This window comes from Aplidium turbinatum, chromosome 11 (assembly GCF_918807975.1).
Source record: "Aplidium turbinatum chromosome 11, kaAplTurb1.1, whole genome shotgun sequence".
Taxonomy (NCBI): domain Eukaryota; kingdom Metazoa; phylum Chordata; class Ascidiacea; order Aplousobranchia; family Polyclinidae; genus Aplidium; species Aplidium turbinatum.
In genome coordinates this window covers 5,268,025-5,290,165 of record NC_137482.1, presented here as the reverse complement: position 1 = coordinate 5,290,165, position 22,141 = coordinate 5,268,025, and the positions used below count along the sequence as shown (strand labels likewise).

Below are 22,141 nucleotides of genomic sequence, written 5' to 3'. Positions count from 1 at the left end.
CTCAGACTTGCAAAAGGTCAATCAAGGAGCATCGACTAATAATGCAATTCTCGAGATGAAGCACTGACGTCGATTTCTCTGGCAATTAGCCTATTGCTCTTCTCGTAATTTTAAAGTTAATTGAGCATATTTGCAATATTTAGCACATCCAGCATCACTGAAATGTGGAAAAAGCTATATCTCAAATAATTCTGACCAACTTCAGATCTGACCTAATTTGGAGTAGCCTACTAGAGTTTGATTGCGTGGGAAAGTAGTCTCATGATGCAAAGTTTGCTTACGAAATGATTAGCAGCTTTTTTTGTGCCTCCGCGTATCCCACTAACCTACTCCTGGCGGTGGATAACGGAAATTAGAGTAAGCTGACAGTAACCTAGTCAGTTCTATCCAACCTTAGATCACAACTAAGAAAATAACCGTCGCTGCAATTTTTTGTACTTAGATTTCACAAACAACTTATTGAAAATGCATACGACATCACATGGTTTCATGTCTGCTCAACTGTCATTGTGACACATAAGCCTACCGCAGTTCCACGCATGTTGGCAATATAGCATAAAGTTGTTTTGGTTGTAAATTCATGGCGTCGGTTTAGATCCTTCCTAGTGTGACATCTCATCCGCAGCCGTTCCAACATGGATAATTCTGTGTTGGCCGCGCCTGACAGGAATCATCAATGCTCGCAAGCCCCCACACGCCGACAACGTGACAATCCAGGCCGTGGAGGAAAGCACAAAGCCATCACTATACCAGTAAAGAATGATATACTAAATATTTGTCACACTGCATATTGTCAAGCTAGCCTGAGTATATCTCAATTAAACTTAGTCTTACCAAAAAGTTTTTATTTTTATTATTTATTGTTTTTCTTTGAAATATGAGAAAGTTTACTTCATTTTTATATAGCCTACTAGGCTACTACATAGGCAATATAGGCCTACTATGATGCAGACTACATGCATTGTTGTGTCTGGGCGAATTCTTGCAACATTTAGGCCTATTCTTAAAAAGCGGACATGAATTTGTTTTAATAGATAGGCTACAGTGTTTGCGCAATACGCGAGAGCAAGGCCTATGAGAGGGGGGTGCGGAGTACCCTTGAGGGCCCTGGCCTGTGTTTGTTGGAGGGCCCGAAATTGTGATTTTATAGTTTACGCGCAAAAATGTTTGGTTAAAACCATCCTAAACGACTAAATTCAAGCAAAGAAGTTGTTATTCTTTAGTCCTGGGGGGCCCATAATGTAGCAAAAGGGCCCGGAAAGGTAATTGGGTTCCTAATTTGCTCGCAATGCACTCAAAGTGGTGATTTAATGCTTTACGTGCAAAAACGTCCTGTTAAAAGCACCCTAAATTAAATCATATTTCCTGTCTGGGGGGAGTGGTATAGCGTAGCAAAAGCAGTTTTGAGAAAAGCCCGGGTGTTTTGTGTTTTTTAAAAACTGTTTGAAAAAGGTAGTTTCACGCTTATTTCACTTCAAATAAACTTCGGAGTTGAAGCCGGAGCCGGAGTCAATACTTTCGGAGCAGAAGCGGAGCCGGAGTAAAAAAAACTGACTTCGTTCACCTCTGCTAGGCATGTGGTGAATGCAAAAGTTAATGAAGAAAGGTTATTGGTCAGATGGTTAATTTGTTTATGTTTGAACAAGATGTTATGTTTGAGCCTTGGTAGAGAGCTTGATCTGTACCAGATACATGTAACACTCAGTAACGTTAACGGATTTAACATTTTTGATCAAACACACAAAGAAACAAGAAAAAAAAACTACTAAGCTTAAATCCAACGTTTTCGACACCACATAGTGTCCTCATCAGAAATAATTATAGGCTACATCTAAGAGTGATAAATAAATTAATTTGAAAATTTTATATTAAAGCTGTACAACCGACACCTCTCAACAGCACCATCAACAACTGACACACGAATTCAATGCAGGATACACAAATTGGCGAGGGACAGATCACATGATATGCACAACACAAAACAGTAAATAAATAGTTTTTTTGCCGCCTGATACTATTATTGCGCACAGATATCAATAGTAAAATGTTGTATGATGTGCAATACGCCTAAGCAAAAGTCACTCGTTTTGTCCAAGACAAAAGGGGCCCGAAGTGAGAGGGGGGCCCGGAATAACTTTTCGCACCCCTAGTGAAAATTTCTCTGAGGCCCTGCGCGAGAGTGGTCACCCACCGGGAAATAAAGAACGTTTGATACACGACCTTTGAAACTGGGCCGGTCAAAAGGCCATTTGCTGTGCAAGTTTATACAAGGGGAAAGGACCTCTTGAAGAACTCTGCTACCCTTAAAACAATTGAGGTCGGTTTTAGTGCAACTTATTGAGATGAACATAAAATCCAACCGGACGTGAAGTAGCCCCATAACCGCGAGTGCTTGCATAATAAAAGCTGCTTGGTTCTGTACAGACTTAGAAGGTAAGATTTGGTTGCATAAAAGTCGGTTATGTCAACAAAATCCTTGTAACAAAAAAAATAATTTTGCATTGTTGTGTCAGCAAGTATTTTGTCCTTGCGCTTTGGAGACAATGGATTCCTTTTCTTGTTTGAGGTAGCCTATAGAAACAAACTAACCAAAGACGACATTACAGTACGTGGGCGGAAATCAGTGCCACACCGATTTTACCATGAGAACTGATTTCGGAACTAATGATTTTGAGCTAAGCGATTGATCTTTAACCGTATGCGCAAGCTTACGACAAAACTTCTCCTGAGCTGAAACAACTCGCCAGCATTTTTGTGCTTGCCTGAGTGCAACTGGTGTCCAGTTTGGTGTTGGCTACATTTTGGTATAGCTTCATTGCTATTTTCAATCAAAACAGATTGTTTCTTGGCCACCTGCGATAAAAGGTTGTAACGTCTTTAACCACGCAAGATTGAGTCGTCGTCGTCGTTCGTAAGAAGCAAACTGAAATTTTGGATGTTGTTAGACCTTCTACATTTAGCTGTAACAGAGTGATGCCTTTCCTTACAGTGTTAGAATATACCTACCCTAACAAGGGCACATGGTCAGAGGAGGCGTCACGCATATCAGATTTCTTTGACTGTGATCTGCAGTTATTGGAGTTTCTGCTTCTGGTTGTCATCATTAGCCTGAAAAAGTTTCCAGTTACCAGGATTCACCACGTGGAGGTAGATGACATGAATCCCGCAAGATTGCGTGTTGCCCAGAAAGTCGCAAGTTTTTTTTCTTATTGCTTTAAGGTTTAAGAAACTGGTGATACATCTCAATCAGGTACCACCTCACAGCTAAAGTATTAGGCAGTTAGTTGGACGGTTAGGTAATTGGTTAGTTAGTTAGACTTTGATAGTCGGTTAGGCAGTTGGTTAGACCTTGATGGTCGGTTAGGCAGTTGGTTAGACCTTGATGGTCGGTTAGGCAGTTGGTTAGACCTTGATGGTCGGTTAGGCAGTTGGTTAGACCTTGATGGTCGGTTAGGCAGTTGGTTAGACCTTGATGGTCGGTTAGGCAGTTGGTTAGACCTTGATGGTCGGTTAGGCAGTTGGTTAGATCTTGATGGTCGGTTAGGCAGTTGGTTAGATCTTGATGGTCGGTTAGGCAGTTGGTTAGACCTTGATGGTCGGTTAGGCAGTTGGTTAGGCCTTGGTCAGTTAGGCAGTTAGTTAAACTTTGGTCAGTTAGGCAGTTGGTTAAACCTTGATGGTCGGTTAGGCAGTTGGTTAGACCTTGATGGTCGTTTAGGCAGTTGGTTAGACCTTGATGGTCGGTTAGGCAGTTGGTTAGACCTTGATGGTCGGTTAGGCAGTTGGTTAGACCTTGATGGTCGGTTAGGCAGTTGGTTAGACCTTGATGGTCGGTTAGGCAGTCGGTAAGACCTTGATGGTCGGTTAGACCTTGATGGTCGGTTAGGCAGTTAGTTAGACCTTGATGGTCGATTAGGCAGTAAGTTAGACCTTGATGGTCGGTTAGACAGTTAGTTAGACCTTGATGGTCGGTTAGGCAGTTCGTTAGCCCTGGATGGTCGGTTAGCCCTGGATGGTCGGGTAGGCAGTTGGTTAAACCTTAATGGTCGGTTAGGCAGTTAATTAGACCTTGATATGGTCGATTAGACAGTTAGTTAGACCTTGATGGTCGGTTGGGCAGTTAGTGAGACCTTGATGGTCGGTTAGGCAGTTAGTTAAACCTTGATGGTCAGTGAAGAAGTCACTTAGACCTTGATGGTCGGTTAGACAGTTAGTTAAACCTTGATGGTCGGTAAAGAAGTCACTTAGACCTTGATGGTCGGTTAGGTAGTTAGTTGGACCTGGATGATGGGTTAGGCAGTTAGTTAGCTCTGGATAGTCGGTTAGGCAGTTAGTTTTGGATAGACGGTTAGGCAGTTAGTTAGCCCTGGATGGTCGGTTAGGCAGTTAGAGCTTGATGGGCAGTTAGGAAGTTAGTTAGATCTAGATATAGTCGGTTAGGCAGTTACTTAGACCTTGATATAGTTGTTTAAGCAGTTAGTGAGACCTTGATATAGTTGGTTCAGTTAGTGAGACCTTGATATGGTCGGTTAGGCAGTTAGTGAGACCTTGTTGGTCGGTTAGGCAGTTAGTTAGACCTTGATAAGCGGTTAGGCAGTAAGTTAGACCTTGATGGTCGGTTAGGCAGTTAGTTAAATCTTGATGGTCGGTTACGCAGTTAGTTAGACCATGATGGTCGGTTAGGCAGTTAGTTAGACCATGATGGTCGGTGATACATCTCATGTACGATTTTACTGCTAAGATGTGATAGGCAATTGGTTGGTCGGTTAGGTGGTTAGCAAGACCTTGATATGGTCGGTTAGGCAGTAAGTTAGACCTTGATGGTCGGTTAGGTAGTAAGTTAGACCTTGATGGTCGGTTAGACAGTCACTTAGACCTTGATGGTCAGTTAGGCAGTAAGTTAGACCTTGATGGTCGGTTAGGCAGTAAGTTAGATGGTCGGTTAGGCAGTTAGTTAGATGGTCGGTTAGGCAGTTAGTTAGATGGTCGGTTAGGCAGTTAGTTAGACCTTTATGGTCAGTTAGGCAGTTAGTTAGACCTTGATGGTCGGTTAGGCAGTTAGTTAGACCTTGATGGTCGGTTAGGCAGTTAGTTAGACCTTGATGGTCGGTTAGGCAGTTAGTTAGACCTTGATGGTCGGTTAGGCAGTTAGTTAGACCTTGATGGTCGGTTAGGCAGTTAGTTAGACCTTGATGGTCGGTTAGGCAGTTAGTTAGACCTTGATGGTCGGTTTGGCAGTTAGTTAGACCTTGATGGTCGGTTTGGCAGTTAGTTAGACCTTGATGGTCCGTTAGGCAGTTAGTTAGACCTTGATGGTCCGTTAGGCAGTTAGTTAGACCTTTATGGTCCGTTAGGCAGTTAGTTAGACATGTATGGTCGGTTAGGTAGTTAGTTAAACCTTGATGGTCGATTAGGTGGTTAGTTAGACCTTGATGGTCGATTAGGTAGTTATATAGGTAGTGAGGCAATCTTCGTTGGTCGGTTATGTAGTTAGTTAGGCAAACTGTTGATTGATTAGGTTGTCTTTGATAGCCAGTTGCTCACCTGTATCTTCATTAGAACCAGTCACTTGGAAATTCGGAACAAGATCAAGTAGCACGAAGTTAAAAATATCACAATCACTTTATTCCCAAGTCTATATTTGCCAATGAATGTATCTGCTATGTCGCTCCTCCACATGAACCTGTATCTGGCAATTACGCTGCAAAACTGAAAGATTATGTCATAACATGTACTGTTGTGCCAAATATCCATGTTTCGTTTCATCTCTTTCCAAGAAAAAAGTGTGTGAGAGCTTGTGAAAATAAATGTATGTCAATGTCATCATTGACAACACAAATTCACACTCTAAAAAAGACTCTTAACAGTGTTTGGAAGACAAATAAGATGCTGTAGTAAAGTTCTTGCTACATTGCTATCCCAGCCATGCATGATATAAGGTGACGTAAGAAAACCACTGTAAGAAACCCGGCGCAAAAACATCCCATGTAAAATTATACAGTAAATAATGTAAAAAAATAAATAAATAAAATATGTGTATCAGTGACATAAATATAGGTTTGTTCACCACCTGGTGTAAAAACATTGAAGAAACTTGAACAACAATATTAGTAAGGCAGAAATACAAACAGGATACAGACATGGTTAATCGAAACACACGTTCAAATACAGGTACACTCGTGCAAAGTTCAAATTCAAACGTGCAAATTGTAAAGCCGTTTGATAATGATGTATTTTTTGAGGCACCGGCTTTACACGCAGCTTTGAATTCCGCACTAACGAGACCATGGAGACCAGGGACTGAATTCGAGTAAGGATCGGCACTCGAAGGCGCGTCACCAGCTTAATTCGAGTCTCGAGGAAACAAAGGCCTTGGCCAGTTTAGCAGGTAACTACGTAGTGATGGTGCACCGTCCCAAACGCCGTCTGAGACCATCTCAGACCTCTGTCTACAAAAGCCTCAGACATCTTACAACAGTCTCAGAGATCGTACAACGTTCTCGGGCGCCTTACAACGGTCGCAGATGTCTGTCTAAGAAAGTCTCCAATGTCTTACAACAATCTAGGACATCTTAATACAATCTCAGACATCTTTCAACAATCTCAGTCGTCTGTCTACAACTGTCTCGGACGACTATCTACGGCTGCCACGGACATCAGTCCATGACAGCCTCGGACGTCGTACAACAGCCTCGGACGTCTTATGAAAGTCTCGGACGTCTTTCGAAAGTCTCGGACGTCTTTCGAAAGTCTCCAACACCTTCAACAGTCTCGGACACCTGGACAACGTCTCAGACGCCTTGCGAAAGCTTCGGATGTCCAAAGAAAGCCTTGGATGTCTTTCAGCCATCTCGGACGTCTGAGCACAGTCTCGGACAACTTGAAACAGATGACACCGATAAAATAAGCAGACAGAACCCCTGAGTCCATCCAGGGGTTGACGCTTGCCATAGTGTCGGACCAAAGTTGTGCGGTAAAGCCGGATACACGTTATATGGAAAATGTAGAAGCATGTTTTTTAATGTTGTTTTTAGTTGGTTATTGATTGGAACGAGGTGCTTAGTGGGAAAATCATACTTACAATGTGACATACAGTTCCTTTGGTTGCAGGTTTAACAATTACATCGTTTTAACAAAAATTCCTTCACGGATACCTGTCAAGAACATATTCCAATGTACTTTGCGTTTATCAATGACGTCAAAAGAAAATCCGATATCTGCAAATAAAAGCAATGTGAATATTCAAAATTAAAAGCTAATATAAAAATTAAAAGCTAATAGCTTCGATAAAAATAATCTTTACAAGTACAGTACAATGAAAAAAACTGGCACTGTACAATGACAGACATTCTTGTACCAAAGACAAGCAAGACACAACAATACAACAGGGTTGGGCACTATAACAATGTATTTTACACATTTACAAATAGTTTTAACAGTCGAGCGTTTTCGATTTAACTTAAGGCTTCATTAGGAATGTGAAAGGCAACTAGCTACCTGACTACAAGCATCAAGAAATACGCAGCGATTAAAAGCAATAATTTGGAAACAGACAGACAAACAGAAAAACAAATTATTGTACATTAGGAAAAGGCGACTACATAACTACAAAAAAATTTGCACCACAGGGTACGTGATAGCCTACGTCTAGTAATGTTGAGAATTTTTGGCAGGAAGCGCTGTTAATCAAACGCTACCAACCAAATTTAAACAAACAATTTGCGAGAGTCGCGTCCATTCTCCTCAACATTTATTTGAATTAAGTGCATATTCACGTTTTATTTGTCTTTACAAAAACACGTTAGCAATTAGGCTACGTACGCTCATCTCAATCATTCGTAAGCTATGCTAACTATTGCCACATAACACAACTGGTCTGCTACTTGCTTTTAAAAAATAAAAATGTTACAGTACATAAGAATGCTGGAAGCAGTACAGTATATACTCCACAAGTTTGGTGGATTATTGCAACCTGAAAGCTGATTTTTGAAATTTGAACCAAACTTGACTTTGAATTCGAATCAAAACAAATCAAAATTGATGGCCGGTGCGTAAATACGACCATGATTGATTGGTTTAGTAAATTTGTAGGAGTAAATATTGTTTTGTATTTCCAAATTAAAAACTCAAATGTTAGCTGTTTCTTCAATTCATCTTACAGAAAACAGCAACCTAAAAGCGCAAGCAAATGCCTTTGACCGCGGCTACCTAGAGATATGGCCTGATTTGTCACATTCTACTGAAATTTCGAGATTTTGCAAACTTTTCGTGACTGTCTGAACAAAATTTTCTAAAAATCATATTTTAAAGTCTTCTTTACTGTCTTCTCCAGGTGACAAAATGGGTTTTAACATTATCAGGTGTGGAAAAACAAAGACAATTTGATTCATAAACTTCAGTCAGACTGTAAATCTGAACCCCTGGTTAACAGTCTGATTGGACATTTTTAACTTTCTGCTTTCCTAAAACAATAAAAAAGCTTTCACATTATAAATCACAAATAAAAAAAATAAAATCTTAAGAAAATTTCAGTTAGACAGTAGCAGTCGCGGTAAGCAAAACCTGCAAAATGTAACAAACCAGACCACAACTCCGTAGCCATGTTTTGACGAACAGAAATTTTTAATGACACACTTGGAAAATTTATGCGGCACACAAGTTGTCGGAATCACTGTTCTTAATGAAGGTTTAGTTCGAGATAAAAAAAATGAAGGCAAACGAACGGATTTGAAAAGTATTTTTGAATTTGGTTTACCTAACCCTCTGCGATCAAAGAATACAATTTTGTCAAAAAACTCATCAATCAAAGTAAAAGACTTGAATTTTTCACATTTTAAAAAGTGCATTCGTAAAAGTGTAGTTCTTTACTACCCTCTAAATACAAAGGCTAAGTGCTTCGGGCTACTGTAGATAAAATTGTAAAAACATTGCAAATAATACCAATCAATGGGTCGTTCAACTGGCTACAAAAAATAACTATTTGTACTTACCAAAACCTTTTGCAGAGCTTTAATGTGGTTGCAGATTCCAATCATACTTCAAAATGCAATAAATTTTTCCAACTGAATTGTAAGTCGAAATACCAGAACAATTTATTCCAAACTCTCATCACTTCCGGCGCGCTTTTTTAATCATTACTCTCGAGAATTCATCTAAACAATAAATTAGTTAATTGCCTAAAATAAAAGAAACCAACAATTTGTCTTATCTGTGGCTGTTGAAATGTTGCACAAGACAAAATGCCAAAAGCGATGAACTCTAGAAGCTGCTGCTAAGAGAATTTGCTTTCGAATGACGTCACATCAAAAACCAACTCAGTCTTTTTGATTTGAAAGCAACACTTTGTTGGGAACGCTTCGTTAAGGTTTTTGTGCTCTGTACTTTTTACTGAAATAAAACAAATTACATATGTACAATGCACGACTTCTAGTGATTTAGATTTATTAAAAATGAGATAGCCCTTGGGATAGCCATAGCCTATACTGTCGTTTATGACTTAACATGACACAAAACTATTTTTACTTGTGCAATCTCCAGCATTATTGTTTATCTATTAAGTATCATCATCATCAAGTTCATATCTCTCGTCGGGGGTTGGAGGCAATGAATCACCAAGTTTCTCTGTTGTGAGATTTTTCTGTCGCAGTTTTGTAACCACGTTTGATCAGTCTTTAATATCATCAGTCCAAATTCTGGGTGGTCTGTACGTAGTTTGTTTTCCACTCGTTTTTTCTTCTAGTAGTTGTCTTTAAATAAATCTATTGCCAATCGTATGGCAAAATATTTTAATTTCTTGTTTTAATTGTTTATAGAATTTCCATGTCAATTGCCGGTGTATCTTTTCTTATTTATTATTGTATTATTATGGCAATTTATGGATCAGTTTATTTATTATACAGTGTTGCATTCTTAGATGAGTTTTATTAATCTTCCATTTTCTTTCTCGATACCGTACATAGACAAAATCCAATTTCATGTGGCCAGCCTTTTGGCAAATACTCGACAACATTATCAACTCTGGCATGCGTATTACTGATCAATAAACTGCCTCAAGCTACGCACGGATGAGTTGAGCGGTAGGCCAGGTTTTGAACTTTTAATATGTTCTTGGTTAGATTTTGGAGTTTTTTTTACTATTTCTGCCCAAAAACCAGCCCAACCATTAGTAAATTTAGTCGTTTAAACAAAACTGGAAAAGAGGAGGCATGGTCCAATGCTTCCCCCTCTGTGTATGCTACTAACTGTAGACTATATTGATCGAAAAAATTGTTTTACTTTAAAAATGTCTCCAAACCCTGTTTTCCTCTTTTTATGATAATGGAAGTCTGGTTGAGTCTTGTATCTGTTATGTCATGCCCATTTGATGTGTTCTGATGGTCAGTTGTTTCAAAAAGAAATCAACAAATAGAAACATATATTTTATTTAAATGGATATGGATATGCTTCTTACTTTTTCAATAAATCTTTTAACTTCTTTATGACTGATAAACCAAAGAACACGCCTGAAGAAGTAGATTTTAATCATTGTATTATTGTGCCCTTTTTAGGAAAAGATTCAACAAAGTTTGCAGAAAATCCAGATAAACGTATGAAAAATAAATTTTTATGTGACATTTATTCTGTACTCCTGTATATAAAACGTCTAAAGTGGAGCAATATTTTCAACTGAAGCCTACTCTTTTTTGCGGTTTCTTCTTATTATGTCGTTTATAAGTTTAATTGTTTGCGTGACGCAAGCCAGACATACATTGGTAGGCTATGTCAAACAGACATTTGTTGACGAAGGCCGGGAACACCTAAACACAAATTTAACAATTAAAACGGCAATTAAAGAGCACATCGCCTCTTATGTAACGTGCACTGACAATGTCTGCCGTCTGCCAAAATAACTTAAACGTTTAATTGGAGGTCTCAATGGCTGGCGTGGAAGCTACACCGTTCTGGTTAGCGAAGCGTCACTGCAGCTCGCTGTGCTAGTGAGTGATCGGCCTTGTGCTGATGGCTGGGAAGAACGCCTTTCTTCACATTGACCTACCCCTGGCACCTGCTGGTTTTGTTGGCTCTTTCTTTCCACAAAGATAAGAGTTAAACTGACTGGTAAAGCGGCGGTCGATGGGAGACCCCAATTTTATCCGCTCTGCCTACTGGCAGACCGGGTATAAGAGTCAAAGTACCTGCGCGAGGACGCGTGAAGGAGACGTGGGCGCTGCCCGGCGGTCAATTACTGCCGGTTCCAGCGTCCACACACGACGGGTCGCCCGGTTCGTCGCAGGGCTTCTTTCTGGGCTATGCAGAAAGAGCCTGTCTCCCTGGCCCGCTCCGCCATTCTAAATTTGCGGACGGTCCATATAGTTTTTCGATCCACACTCTCCCTCCACAGGTACCTCGACTCCCCAGCCTGGCCCTCGCGACCTAAGCTGGTGGACTTAACCCTCCGGGTGCATCGTCACCCCATAAATCACGCCGCTCCCCGCCGCCGCGGGGTGTGGCAGGCCGGTTTCTTAAAGTCTTCGACCTGGCTATGTTTGTTTGTGCTCTCTCGTCGTGTCAATTATTTGTACCCGTGCGCTGTTGATGCAAATAAAACAGTTTAACACATACGGTGCGATACTGATGAGCCCAGCCTCATGGGCGAAACACGTGTCTATCGCTGTCTATTCGATGCTACAATCGGCTGCCAAAATAACTTAAATGTGTAACAATTAGATGTGTTGTGTCGGATTAATTATTTCAGTGCGTACCCCAGTAGTAAAGATACCATAACAAAGATGTCATTCTCATTGTGGGTCGCACAATAAAACTTTCATTAAAAGTGGGTCGCGAACTGAAAAAGGTTGAGAAGCACTGCTAACGTTTTTTACATCTAGGAATTTGGTTATTTTATTTCCCATGAATATAGGTTGCTATCATCGCGACGTTTCATTTTAGTTTCTTTGCGTTGGTCGATGGGTGCAAGATAACCGAAAAGAATAGATGCATCTTGCATTCATGATTATAGGCTATTTACTTTTTGAGGGCATACCATACTATAGCTTATATTAGCATTAGGCACAAACCAAGAGTAACAAGATTGAACATCACATTTACAAAATAGAAAAAAAGTAGAGCTGTTTTGTTTTTTCAAAGTTACAAATGTAAATTGATATTTTACTCACATGTACAAAGATTAAGTGCTGAGCTGCCATAAACTAACCATGATATCACTGTGCTTTAAGAGTATCTCCTTGTTTTTTTTTTTATTAGAAGCCAAAGTATGGAGTAAACACGCAGAATGGAACTTTTGCCAATACAGATCTATAAAAGTTTGTCATTAATTGAGGGCATTGTTGTCACAAAATGTTATAGCAAAACAATTTTACTTTTTTGGTGAAACACTGCAATCACGTTTGCTTTTTTATTCTATGTATTCTTGTAAGCTTGGTTTTTGTACAGTATATATACCTGTTGTAGTCACTTTTCACGTCTCGAGCGTCAGGGGCGGACGTCTTACTATAAGTTCGTTATTTAAACTTTTTCTGGAATTGCTTGGTTGTACTGTAAAAACCTTTCTTACAAATATCATTCTTATATTTAAAAATGATACTAAATGAAAAACAAGACAACTTTGTTCTGTTTCAACAGACATGAATATGCATTTGCTTTAATGATTATAATTATTGTAAAGTGTACAGTGTAAACTTGCGATAGAGATTTTTGCGTATAAACTTGTTTTTTTTTGGTGTTTTATAATTAATTTTGTGGTATACTGCCTGCATGTCATTTAGTTTTTAATTAGTTCTTACTCTAAGCCTTTGGCACTTACGAGAGTAGGGTGGCTTGTTCCTTTCTTTGGGTTTCTTTTTTCAGCAACTATGCCCAATCAAATTTATTACACCCGAGATAAAAGTGAGTAATTTCAACAACCAGCCTAAGGCGAGAGTCGAACCAGGATTGCATGATTGAAGAGCACACCAGTCGGAAGAATAGCAAACTTTGGTTTTGAATCTTTATCCTCGGACTGACAAAGTCTTGATAGGTTATTCCTGGTAGTTTCGCATACTTGTAGAGGCTTTTGACGCAGGTCCGGTTACCGAGATTGACAGAGTGAAGTTTTTCCGATTGTTGAAGTCTTGTTCGCGGGAAATTATTCCATCCACTAGTTGCCGCTGAATGAAGAGCAATCCTAAAATGAGTTGCTCAAGCGCACACCCTGAGAGCCAAACCAGTGCCGCTTGATCTTGAGTCGGGCGCGTAACCACTAAGCTAACAGATCAGACAAAAGGGTATCTGGGTAGAAAAACCAACATCAGACTTGTTAAATTGAAGCGTAAGAGATGCTGACATCTTGGCAATTTCGTGATCAGTATGACCGGTATAATGAACTATACCGCGTTCTCTTGGAGTGCGATAAATCGATGATATTTGAGACATCACAATTTCAGTTCAATGCAAGCAACGTTCCACAAACACAGCATGATATAAATGGATTCCAATCACGAAACGAAATTGTCCTTCTCTGCAATTGCTTCAGCAATTTAATTGTAGTCAAGCTGTGCTCATTTTGGTCTCCGATGACAAAGCTAATCTTGACTGAGATTCTCTGTTGTGTACAACACTGTACAGATGCAACTGAATGGAAATAAAGCAAAAGTTTTTCCTGATTTCTCATCAGATGTTTTCATTTCCGATCCAGATTGTGAAAGAAACAAATGCTACCAGGAATGCTTTCCGAGTCGAGAGTTTGTGCACTGCGGCTCCATTGGCAGAAAATACTAAACAAACAACAGTTTCTCATAAAAGCTGGAAGAATGAGGTTAAAACTTGCTTTTTAAATAAAGAAACTTAAGAAAAACTTTCTAACTTTACCTGAAAACTTTAAAACCAGTTACATACCATTCATTATGTAAAAAGAAGCGATCTACCTGACAGTCAGCACAAGGAATTGGTGGCGAGGTAATGATGAGCCTAGTTTCATGGGCAAAACGTCTATCTTTTTTAATTCTTGCTACTGTACAGCGCAATCGGCTGCCAACAAATATGAACATAAAGCACCATTCATTGTTATCAAGCAAACGAAATAAGTCTCGTCTCTTACGTTCAATCTTCGTGCTGCATGACCGTCCAGCAAAGCCTCTCACACAGATACACTTTCCCGAAAGATAATCGCATCTTCCATATATGCCGCAATTCACGGGGCACATTGTCAGTGTAGCTGAAACGAAACTCAAACGGTTTATTTTCTTTTCAAGAAAAAAACTCAAAATAATAAAAATAAATGTAGTAGTAGGCTATAGCTCAGTATATAACGATTGTGGCATAGACCTGATATTCAACTCATATATTTGTATGTGTGCTGATCATTCTTTCATCTTCTATCAAATGGTAAAAGTCGATCAATGTAGTTTCAGCCTAACTTTCAAGTTCATACGTCAAGTTTATAGTTGATAAGTTTTCAAGTTTATGCGTCTGCAGACGTTGAATTAATGTAAAAATGACTGATTTTGCTATCTGGGAACAAGTCAAAAACTGGCTCTCACCAGCTGTGACGTCGTTGCAACCGTGAAAGTGGTTGCAGGCAAAATAACAAGATGACGTCCTGACTCCACTAACTTCGTTGAGTGACGTTGTGACGCAAGTTGGATCCGAAGGTGACTTTTCCAGAACGAGTCCAGCTTGACACCCACGCTCTATCGAATAAAGAAGATCTGAAAAAAAATCATCAACAGAGAACTTTTGAGCTGAAAGTTATTGCATCTAAAAAATGTCACTGAACAATATTTAGTGCATTTTCATATGCTTACAAGATAGTGTTTCTAAAGGGATGTGCAAAGTGGTAAAATCTACCACATGGTAATGCGACCAATGTTTTCAAACAAGGCTTGTTGTTTACTTAACATAGTATTTTTGTTTACATACAAAGTGTTTGGCATACACCAATTGAATGCATTTCATTGAGAGCACTCGATTTTTGCTAAAGTTGCGTTTTTCTCATTAGATAGATAAAAAAACAGCTCTTACCATCCACTATCACAAATCTAGTCAGGCAATAAGCGTTTGCTGAAGGAGGGTAGTTGCATTCTTTTTCCGGAGTAGGGCTGTGATGTGTTACTTCATAGCAAGGACTATACCAGGACGATATGCTTGTCCAGTCGCAACTCAGGCACCACAGAGGTTTGTCTAGATCGATAATGTCTCATTGGTTTAGTTAGTGCGATAACAACAACAGAACGCTTGCCATAAAAATGTGAACTACCAAATTTGGAAAGGAAAAGAGACGTTTGAAAAGACTAAGGTATGTCAATGGTGTCCTGGTACGCTCAAATGGACAATAATGATGGTATTCATTACGAAAAATATAAAGTACACGAGAGATTTGGAAAAAGAGAAGTCTTACTAGTTCTTCAAAAGCAGTATGTGAATTGTACTGTATTTGGTATTTTGTCTCGCAGATGCCAATTAGCCGAAAAACACCACAGTGTCTTTATTGTTATTTACCTAATATAAAATTTCTTTTTCAAAACTAACCTTTGAATGATTTGGTAAGAATATTTTTTAGTTTTCTAGTAGAAATAAATATGTTTACGATTAAGGATAGGTTCTGTATCTTACCTTCAACACAACGCGTTCCAGGGGGGCCATTGGGGAATTCCCACCCCCCTTCGACTAAACATCGATTAACTGAACTTCCGACGAGGCTAAACCCAGGTAAACAGGCATACGTAATAGATTCACCGGGCGCGCGCAAAACTTCAGGTGAAATTGTTCCATTGCCCAATGTTGGTGCTGGTGGACAATCTGTGACGTAGATATCAATCAAAATTGAAAATTTTAATTTAAAAGTATTGCTAAAAGATTCACCAGAGGTTCCACTCAAACTTTTAGCACAAATGTTTTTTATATTTAAATTCTTCATCTAGGCTTGAATCTAAACTTCTGTGCTACTATGGTTATACACAATCGTCCGGTAAGTTAGTTAGCACAGGTCAGTTGACGCCATTTCTATTGCTTTTCACTTTAGTGCGTTTTTAATCAGCTGGTAGCGTCACTATTTGATTGATTGCGGAAATCTTTATCCTCAGAGTGAGAAAACTTCCTTGAAAGCTTAATCTTAGCAGTTTTGCATATTTGTAGAGGCTTTGGATTTGGACCACTTACGCAGCACGCAAGCCGGTCACAGAGTTTCATAGAGTGAAGTTTCCGATTGTTAGTGCTGTTGTCTGTAAATTATTCAATCCACTAGGTGCCGCTAAATAGAGAGCAGTCCAATGCGTTGCTCAAGCGCACATTCCGAAGGTCGAACCAGCACAGCTAGATCTTGCAGTTTTTCGTTCGTAAAGTCAGGCGCTTAACCAACTGAGCTATCAAGGCGGACTGATAGACTTTGGTTTGAATCTCGACCAGGTCAGACTGAAGACTTAAGAAAAGCTACAGATTGCAATCATCATTGCTTAGAACAATGGAGAATAGTGTTGTCCTATCGTAAATGCAAAATTGAACAAGCAAGAGTCGCTATAACCATCAAAGCGTCCATTATGTTTTAATTGAAGCCCAGCCTAACCGCTGCATTCTTCCAAGAAACGTTTAAGCGGATAGGACAAAGACAGTTTTAAAACTGGCATTAGCTACTCACTGCAAAAGCTTTCTTGTATCGCGTTAAAGCTCCATTGGTGGTTGCTTTGGCATTTGCTGGTGGCTGTGACATATTTGCTGTTCCTGAGTCCGGCAACGCACTCGTACGTAATAATTTCGTCCACGAAATAAGGAGGAACGTCACCAGTGACTCTTGTGTTTGGAACTATCGGAGGAGCATCGCAAACTTTAGCAAAAAGAGATATAAGCATCAGCTTGTTAAATTGATCGCTTATTCCATGAAACGGTTTTATGAGACCAGTCACTAGACATAAATCAACTTTAATTGACGTTTTTTGAACTTGTAATTGTTAATGGCATAATGATAAAGATTAGCACTGCAAAAATAGCTTGATTGGTGTTTCTTGGTGTTTCCCATATCCAGCAGCGTTTAAACAGAATATGTACGGTGAGAAAATACGCTAAAGTTTTCTATACTTAATCCAAACAGTAAAATTAAGATTCGTGTCTTTGTTACAATCGCCAACTAAATAGCATAAACAGGAGGTCCAAAGGTACTTTCGGACTGGCATGATTTTAAGGACCGCTTTCCAAGGCACCTGGGAAATTGATGAAAGCACCGCATAGGCCTACTTGTTTTCTACAGTGCGTTTGCATCAACTTTTGCTGATGTCTTGAGACCGAGCCTAAATTTGCCTCAAAACTCTGAGTAACTTGCAATGGGCTTTTGAATGATTTATCGAATCAAACAACTAGAATTACTCAAGTGGTGAAATCGAATGTAGCAAGAATTGACGCGAGAGACACGTGTTTCGTCCATGAGGTTGGGCTCATCAGTAACGTGCCATTAATTCACGCGACAGAGTTCTCGACCGGTGCTTTTGCCAGTGAAATTGGCAAATGAAATATCAAAACATTCATAAGTAACCATTATAGGCTATACTCGTGGCCCATGAAAACTAAATGTTCTTACAATGTAATGTACTTGTGAATTTGAGAACCTAGAATGAAGAAGTTGATTTACCTGATAAGCACCTTGGAGGGAACCCGCCCAATGTCCAAGTGCGAGAGCGATCACAAATACTGACGAGGAGGTCTGTAGTCTGATGGCCTTTATTACAGAAATACTTCACCTCATCTCCAGGATCATAAGCTGCTTTTACAGGAAAATATCCTCCATTCCTCGGTGAAGATGGCGGAAAGCATCCTATTATTTAATTGTTTAATAATTTTAATATTTGCAAGTTTTTGCAGTTTTGCAAATCTTTTTTTTCAGAGCTCAGACGTAAAAGAGATAATTAGAGTTAATTTCAACAACATTATAGCAAATCACTAGTCGCATTTGAAGGAGGAAGCTCATCAATATGGATTGGAAAGCCGATGAAGAGTTTAGTTATAGACATTAGTCTTATAAAAACTAATAGTTATGGTAATATGTGTTTGTTGAACACCATTTTACAAATGTGGGCTACTGTCATAATGTAGCTCACTTTTTTAATTAACTTTGTCACTCTGATACAATGAAAAACAAAATGATAAATTTATTCCACTGTATTTATTATCTTCCTACTAGTTTGGCGACATTGTAATGGGTATATATCCAAACTCCATTTGTTATTGGCCATGCAGGTAGTGACATCTGGATTGATTGTGAAGACTGGATCATTGCATATATACACATAGACATCCCCAGCCACAAAGGGAGGAGTTGTATTTGATTTAGCTGTTGCACCAACAAATACAGCTGGGGTGTCGCTACAAGCTAAAAATGAAATATTATGTAGAAATTAGTCTTGGAACCAATGGGGGAACTTTAGATTCGCGGCTAAGAAAAGCCACTGCATTGCAAGAAAGCTAATCACCGATTCCATTTCTAAGAAAGTCTTCTAAGAAAGTTCAGCGGATGGAAAAAACATAATCACGTGTTTTGAGTGGGATACAATGCTTCAATGTAGTCCTTACTAAACATATCTTTGGAAAATCTCCTTACGCTGGAAATTTTAATCTGAATCAGTCAATTCATTAATTATAAACTAGTTACAGACGCTATTGGTTTACGCCCATTCAGCACTATGCTGGAGACACCTTGCTGTTGCATTGCGCCTAGCTCACTACTTGCAATTTGAGAACTTTGGCAAGGTTGGCGAAAATACCAATTTTGTGGCCTCTTTAGGAGCCACAAGTAGGAAAATCGGAGTTTATAGCTCTGTGGTCATACCCAGTGTACCTACTGCATTGATGAGGCTGTAAGGCCGAAACGGTGTGCCACTGTCTGCAGTTACTTAATAAATAAATCAAAAATAAAGCAAACAAAAATTATAAATTAGCGCAAGTTTATTGGTGGCGACGAAATTTAATTAGTGTATATTGGGAACAATACCAAGAAAGTGCAAATATTTATTCTATCATTAAAAGAACACTACACTATCATTAAAAGAAGACTTATGCAAACAGCTTTCAAAACTTTGTACCGTAGTAAGAAATTACAGTATTTTTTAAAATCTTAGCCCATCACAGAAAGTCATTTACTTGTTTCAAAAATTGCTGAGTGAATAACTTGAACCCGGTGCCAAATCCTGCCCCGACTCCTCAAACAAGACACTTTTAAGTACATGAGTGTTTAGCGCAACTGGACCTAAATAATGCATTATGTTTTCTTTTATTCCCTGCCCTCCTTAAAATATCTCAGGCTTCTAAAATCATCCAGGGTCCAACCAAAAGTACCCTCTGAACCTCCTTGTCAACGCTGCTTTTGTTCTATCAATTACGTAATACTACGTAAGCCTACGTATCAAACATTCACATACTCGTAGCACAGGAGACAAGGGAAGTGACAGTCGGGTGCTTCCACAGGCCTGAGGGCTCACAGCGGTTTGTGGAAATGGTTCCAACCGCTTTGTAACCAGGGGTGCACTTGTATGTTATTTCTTCTGTGGCTTGGGCGAATGCCGGCACAGCAAAACCATTTAGGAAGGTTGGATACGACTGGCAATCTGAAATCTTTGAGTCTGTCAGTTTGAGGAATAAGCTTAATGCAAAAAACGAAATTTCAAAAAACCTTGATCTGCTTTAAAGCAAATCTTTCACAGAACTGATTAAAAACAAGCAAATGGTATAGCCTACGTGTTCCTCTAAGTCTAACCAAACAGCTATTTCTGTTCTATTTTCTCGAAAACTTAACTGAACCCTAACACTGAGCCTTGATGGTCACACAGCCCAACTGAATTAAGATGTGTTAAAAAAATCGATCATGAGTTGAAATGATGATGAACAAAACTTACGGCATTTGGGAAGATTCCCATAAACTGTGGAACGATTCCAAGTTTGATCTGGTTGGCAAACACTTTCTACTGGATCAAGTATGCTGATGTTGAACGGAGCAGGACAACTATAAGTCACTTTGTCTCCTATGAAATGAGGCGGTCCACCTCTAATCATTGCAATGATGGCATTCGGCACTGTGTCTGGTGGACCACAGACTTTGCATGCAAAGTAACAACATGATATGAAAAAAATGTGCTACCAATGTTGTAGGACGGTCTTTTCGTGCCAGGTTTTGGCTCATTGTGACAATCTGACTCCGATTAGAAATCTAGGCTTAGCCTATGTACCATAGCTTGCCTTCGTCGATTTTAATCAGCAACTTCAGCTTTCCAGAAAATTTTGAGCTTCAAATAACCCAGACAATCACTTTATCTGGTCCCGATCTTTCCCAGATCGGGTACGGATTTGGTCAGATTTGTACCAGATGACCAGATAAAATGATTGCCACGGAAAATACTTGCTTGAGACTAAACCATAGAACCCAAAAAAAAACTCTTGTCAATACTTTTTTGTTTTGCAACTTTTTCAGCATCTGTTGTAATTTTTTTCCAGCAAAACGTAGTCGCTATAAATAAAACATATTGTTGTGGCAAGCTGTATTTTATTATTCAATGCAAGATACAGTATCGTCTTAGAGAGCATTAGTATGAATTCACAACTACAAAATTATACTTGAGAAAGACTATGAGTTTTTGTTTGTTTTTGGTTCCTACGTAAGCTAGTTTGCCATATACCATAAACCTATGGCCTAACTTGTAGCGTTCTTTATGCTGGCGAAGCAATATCTCATATTTAATTTTTTCACGCTCAGATTTTGATCAGTGGTAGTACCTTAGAGAGAACTTTACAATGACTAAGGATTCATTAATAGTCGGATGCAATTGAGCGGTTACAAACTCAGAAAAAACTAATTTCAATTTATTGATCATATACCCCATTTGTCGGCACAAGCAAGCCAAACGTGCTGTAAAACACTGAAGGTGTAGCTTACTTACTCGGGAAGCAGGAAGGAAGATTCCAATTGAGACTCCATCCAGTATTTGCTAAGCAAATAGTTGTCGTGTTGTCAGTGGTTCCCATTCCAGCGTTGCAAGTGTACTTCGCCGTTTCGTTAGTTTGGTACTGGCTTTTGTAAGGGTGAAAAACAGCATTGGCTACATTCCGTGGGTACGGGCAGACTGTAATTAATGTTTCACAGCAAAACATTTTACAAATCGAAAATATCTTGGGGTCTTTGTTTTACATTCTAATTTGGCAATACTTTTTTAAAACTGGTATAATTAAATGCACTTTGTCTCTGATTATGTGTGATATAGCTGGGTAGTTTGGTGGAGTGGTCTAGCTACAAGGCACAGGTGGAAAAAAACTGCCACCTCCTTTGGGAAATGTGGAAACCGTTTTCAAATTTTGCTTGTTTTGTGGATCAAAACTATGGTATGTATTCACATTTCCATAACTATTATTCACTGTAGCTTTACGTTTGCGCCCTCCAAATCAGCTTCACTGTTCGACCTTTTCAAATGACAAGTTTTGAGACTGCTGGTGTGAATTAGGAGTTAGAGCAAAGAAGAAAAGCTGATTTGCGTTTTAGCATAGGCCTACTTATAATTGAACTGTCAAAGTAACTACATAACAAACCAATTATTAATTCAATTTTGTGTACCCTTGCAAAATCAGTAGTACCTAAATGCGATCTTTTGTTACTTTACTACTCAATAAAAATAGTCGGGTTTAGTAACCAATAGAGTTAATTTTAAATTTTTCAGATTTTAGCGCTTTCACCACGGTAAAAGCGCAATTGTCAGTATTCTTTTTCAAATAGAATCATAAGCATAATTTGTTGCTTTATTTACAATTTATTTTCCTTATGGTTTTTAAAAGTATTGTAGGAACAGTGCTGTTTAAACTAGAAAGACTTTAGCCTTTCGTCTTGAGTTCATTATGTCTAATTTGTACCGGTCTTACCTGTCTCCACTGATGAAGTAAGCAGACATAAGCAAAACAGTAACAGGAATGCCTTGATACATTTATGGAATCTTTTAATCATGCTTTTAGACTTTTTTCAGTTTTTTCTTTAACAAAAAGGTTATTTTTTCCCTAAGTCTCTTCTACTTGGTTCAAATACATAGACATCAAGGCTCGCAGTTGAACGCCTTAATGTCTAGGCACACAAACACTTACTTAACTTTTATTCGATTGTACGTTCTCTATTTTTTGTTTGGCATTTAAAACTTATATTCAGTTGCTG

The 22,141-nt window shown here is 39.0% G+C and overlaps 1 protein-coding gene across 3 annotated transcripts; it reads right to left on the bottom strand.

Annotated features, from left to right (window-relative positions):
• Positions 1–13,313: 13,313 nt before the first annotated feature.
• LOC145779808 (C4b-binding protein-like) lies at positions 13,314–22,111 on the bottom strand. 3 transcript variants are annotated; one of them, XM_082591453.1, is made up of 13 exons: positions 21,859–22,111; positions 20,889–21,071; positions 20,399–20,458; positions 19,851–20,048; positions 19,377–19,577; positions 18,140–18,331; positions 17,594–17,776; positions 16,610–16,795; positions 15,589–15,774; positions 14,998–15,156; positions 14,517–14,684; positions 14,075–14,191; positions 13,314–13,751 (listed from the first exon to the last, which is right to left on the bottom strand). In XM_082591453.1, exons 1-13 carry the CDS (start codon positions 21,938–21,940, stop codon positions 13,648–13,650), a joined length of 2,019 nt encoding a protein of 672 aa, XP_082447579.1. In that variant the 5' UTR covers positions 21,941–22,111; the 3' UTR covers positions 13,314–13,647. The 3 variants fall into 3 exon arrangements, with proteins under 3 accessions (XP_082447579.1, XP_082447580.1, XP_082447581.1); XM_082591454.1 differs by having other exon boundaries at positions 13,315–13,751; positions 19,377–19,562; XM_082591455.1 differs by lacking the exon at positions 20,399–20,458 and having other exon boundaries at positions 13,316–13,751.
• Positions 22,112–22,141: the final 30 nt, after the last annotated feature.

Coding starts and splice junctions, on each gene's coding strand:
- LOC145779808 (XM_082591453.1), bottom strand. CDS start 21,940: ATGATTAAAAGATTCCATAAATGTATCAAGGCATTCCTGTTACTGTTT. Junction 20,459..20,888: donor TCTTCCTTCCTGCTTCCCGA/GTAAGTAAGCTA, acceptor TTTTATTTATAG/CGACTACGTTTTGCTGGAAA. Junction 15,775..16,609: donor GATACAAGAAAGCTTTTGCA/GTGAGTAGCTAA, acceptor TCTACGTCACAG/ATTGTCCACCAGCACCAACA.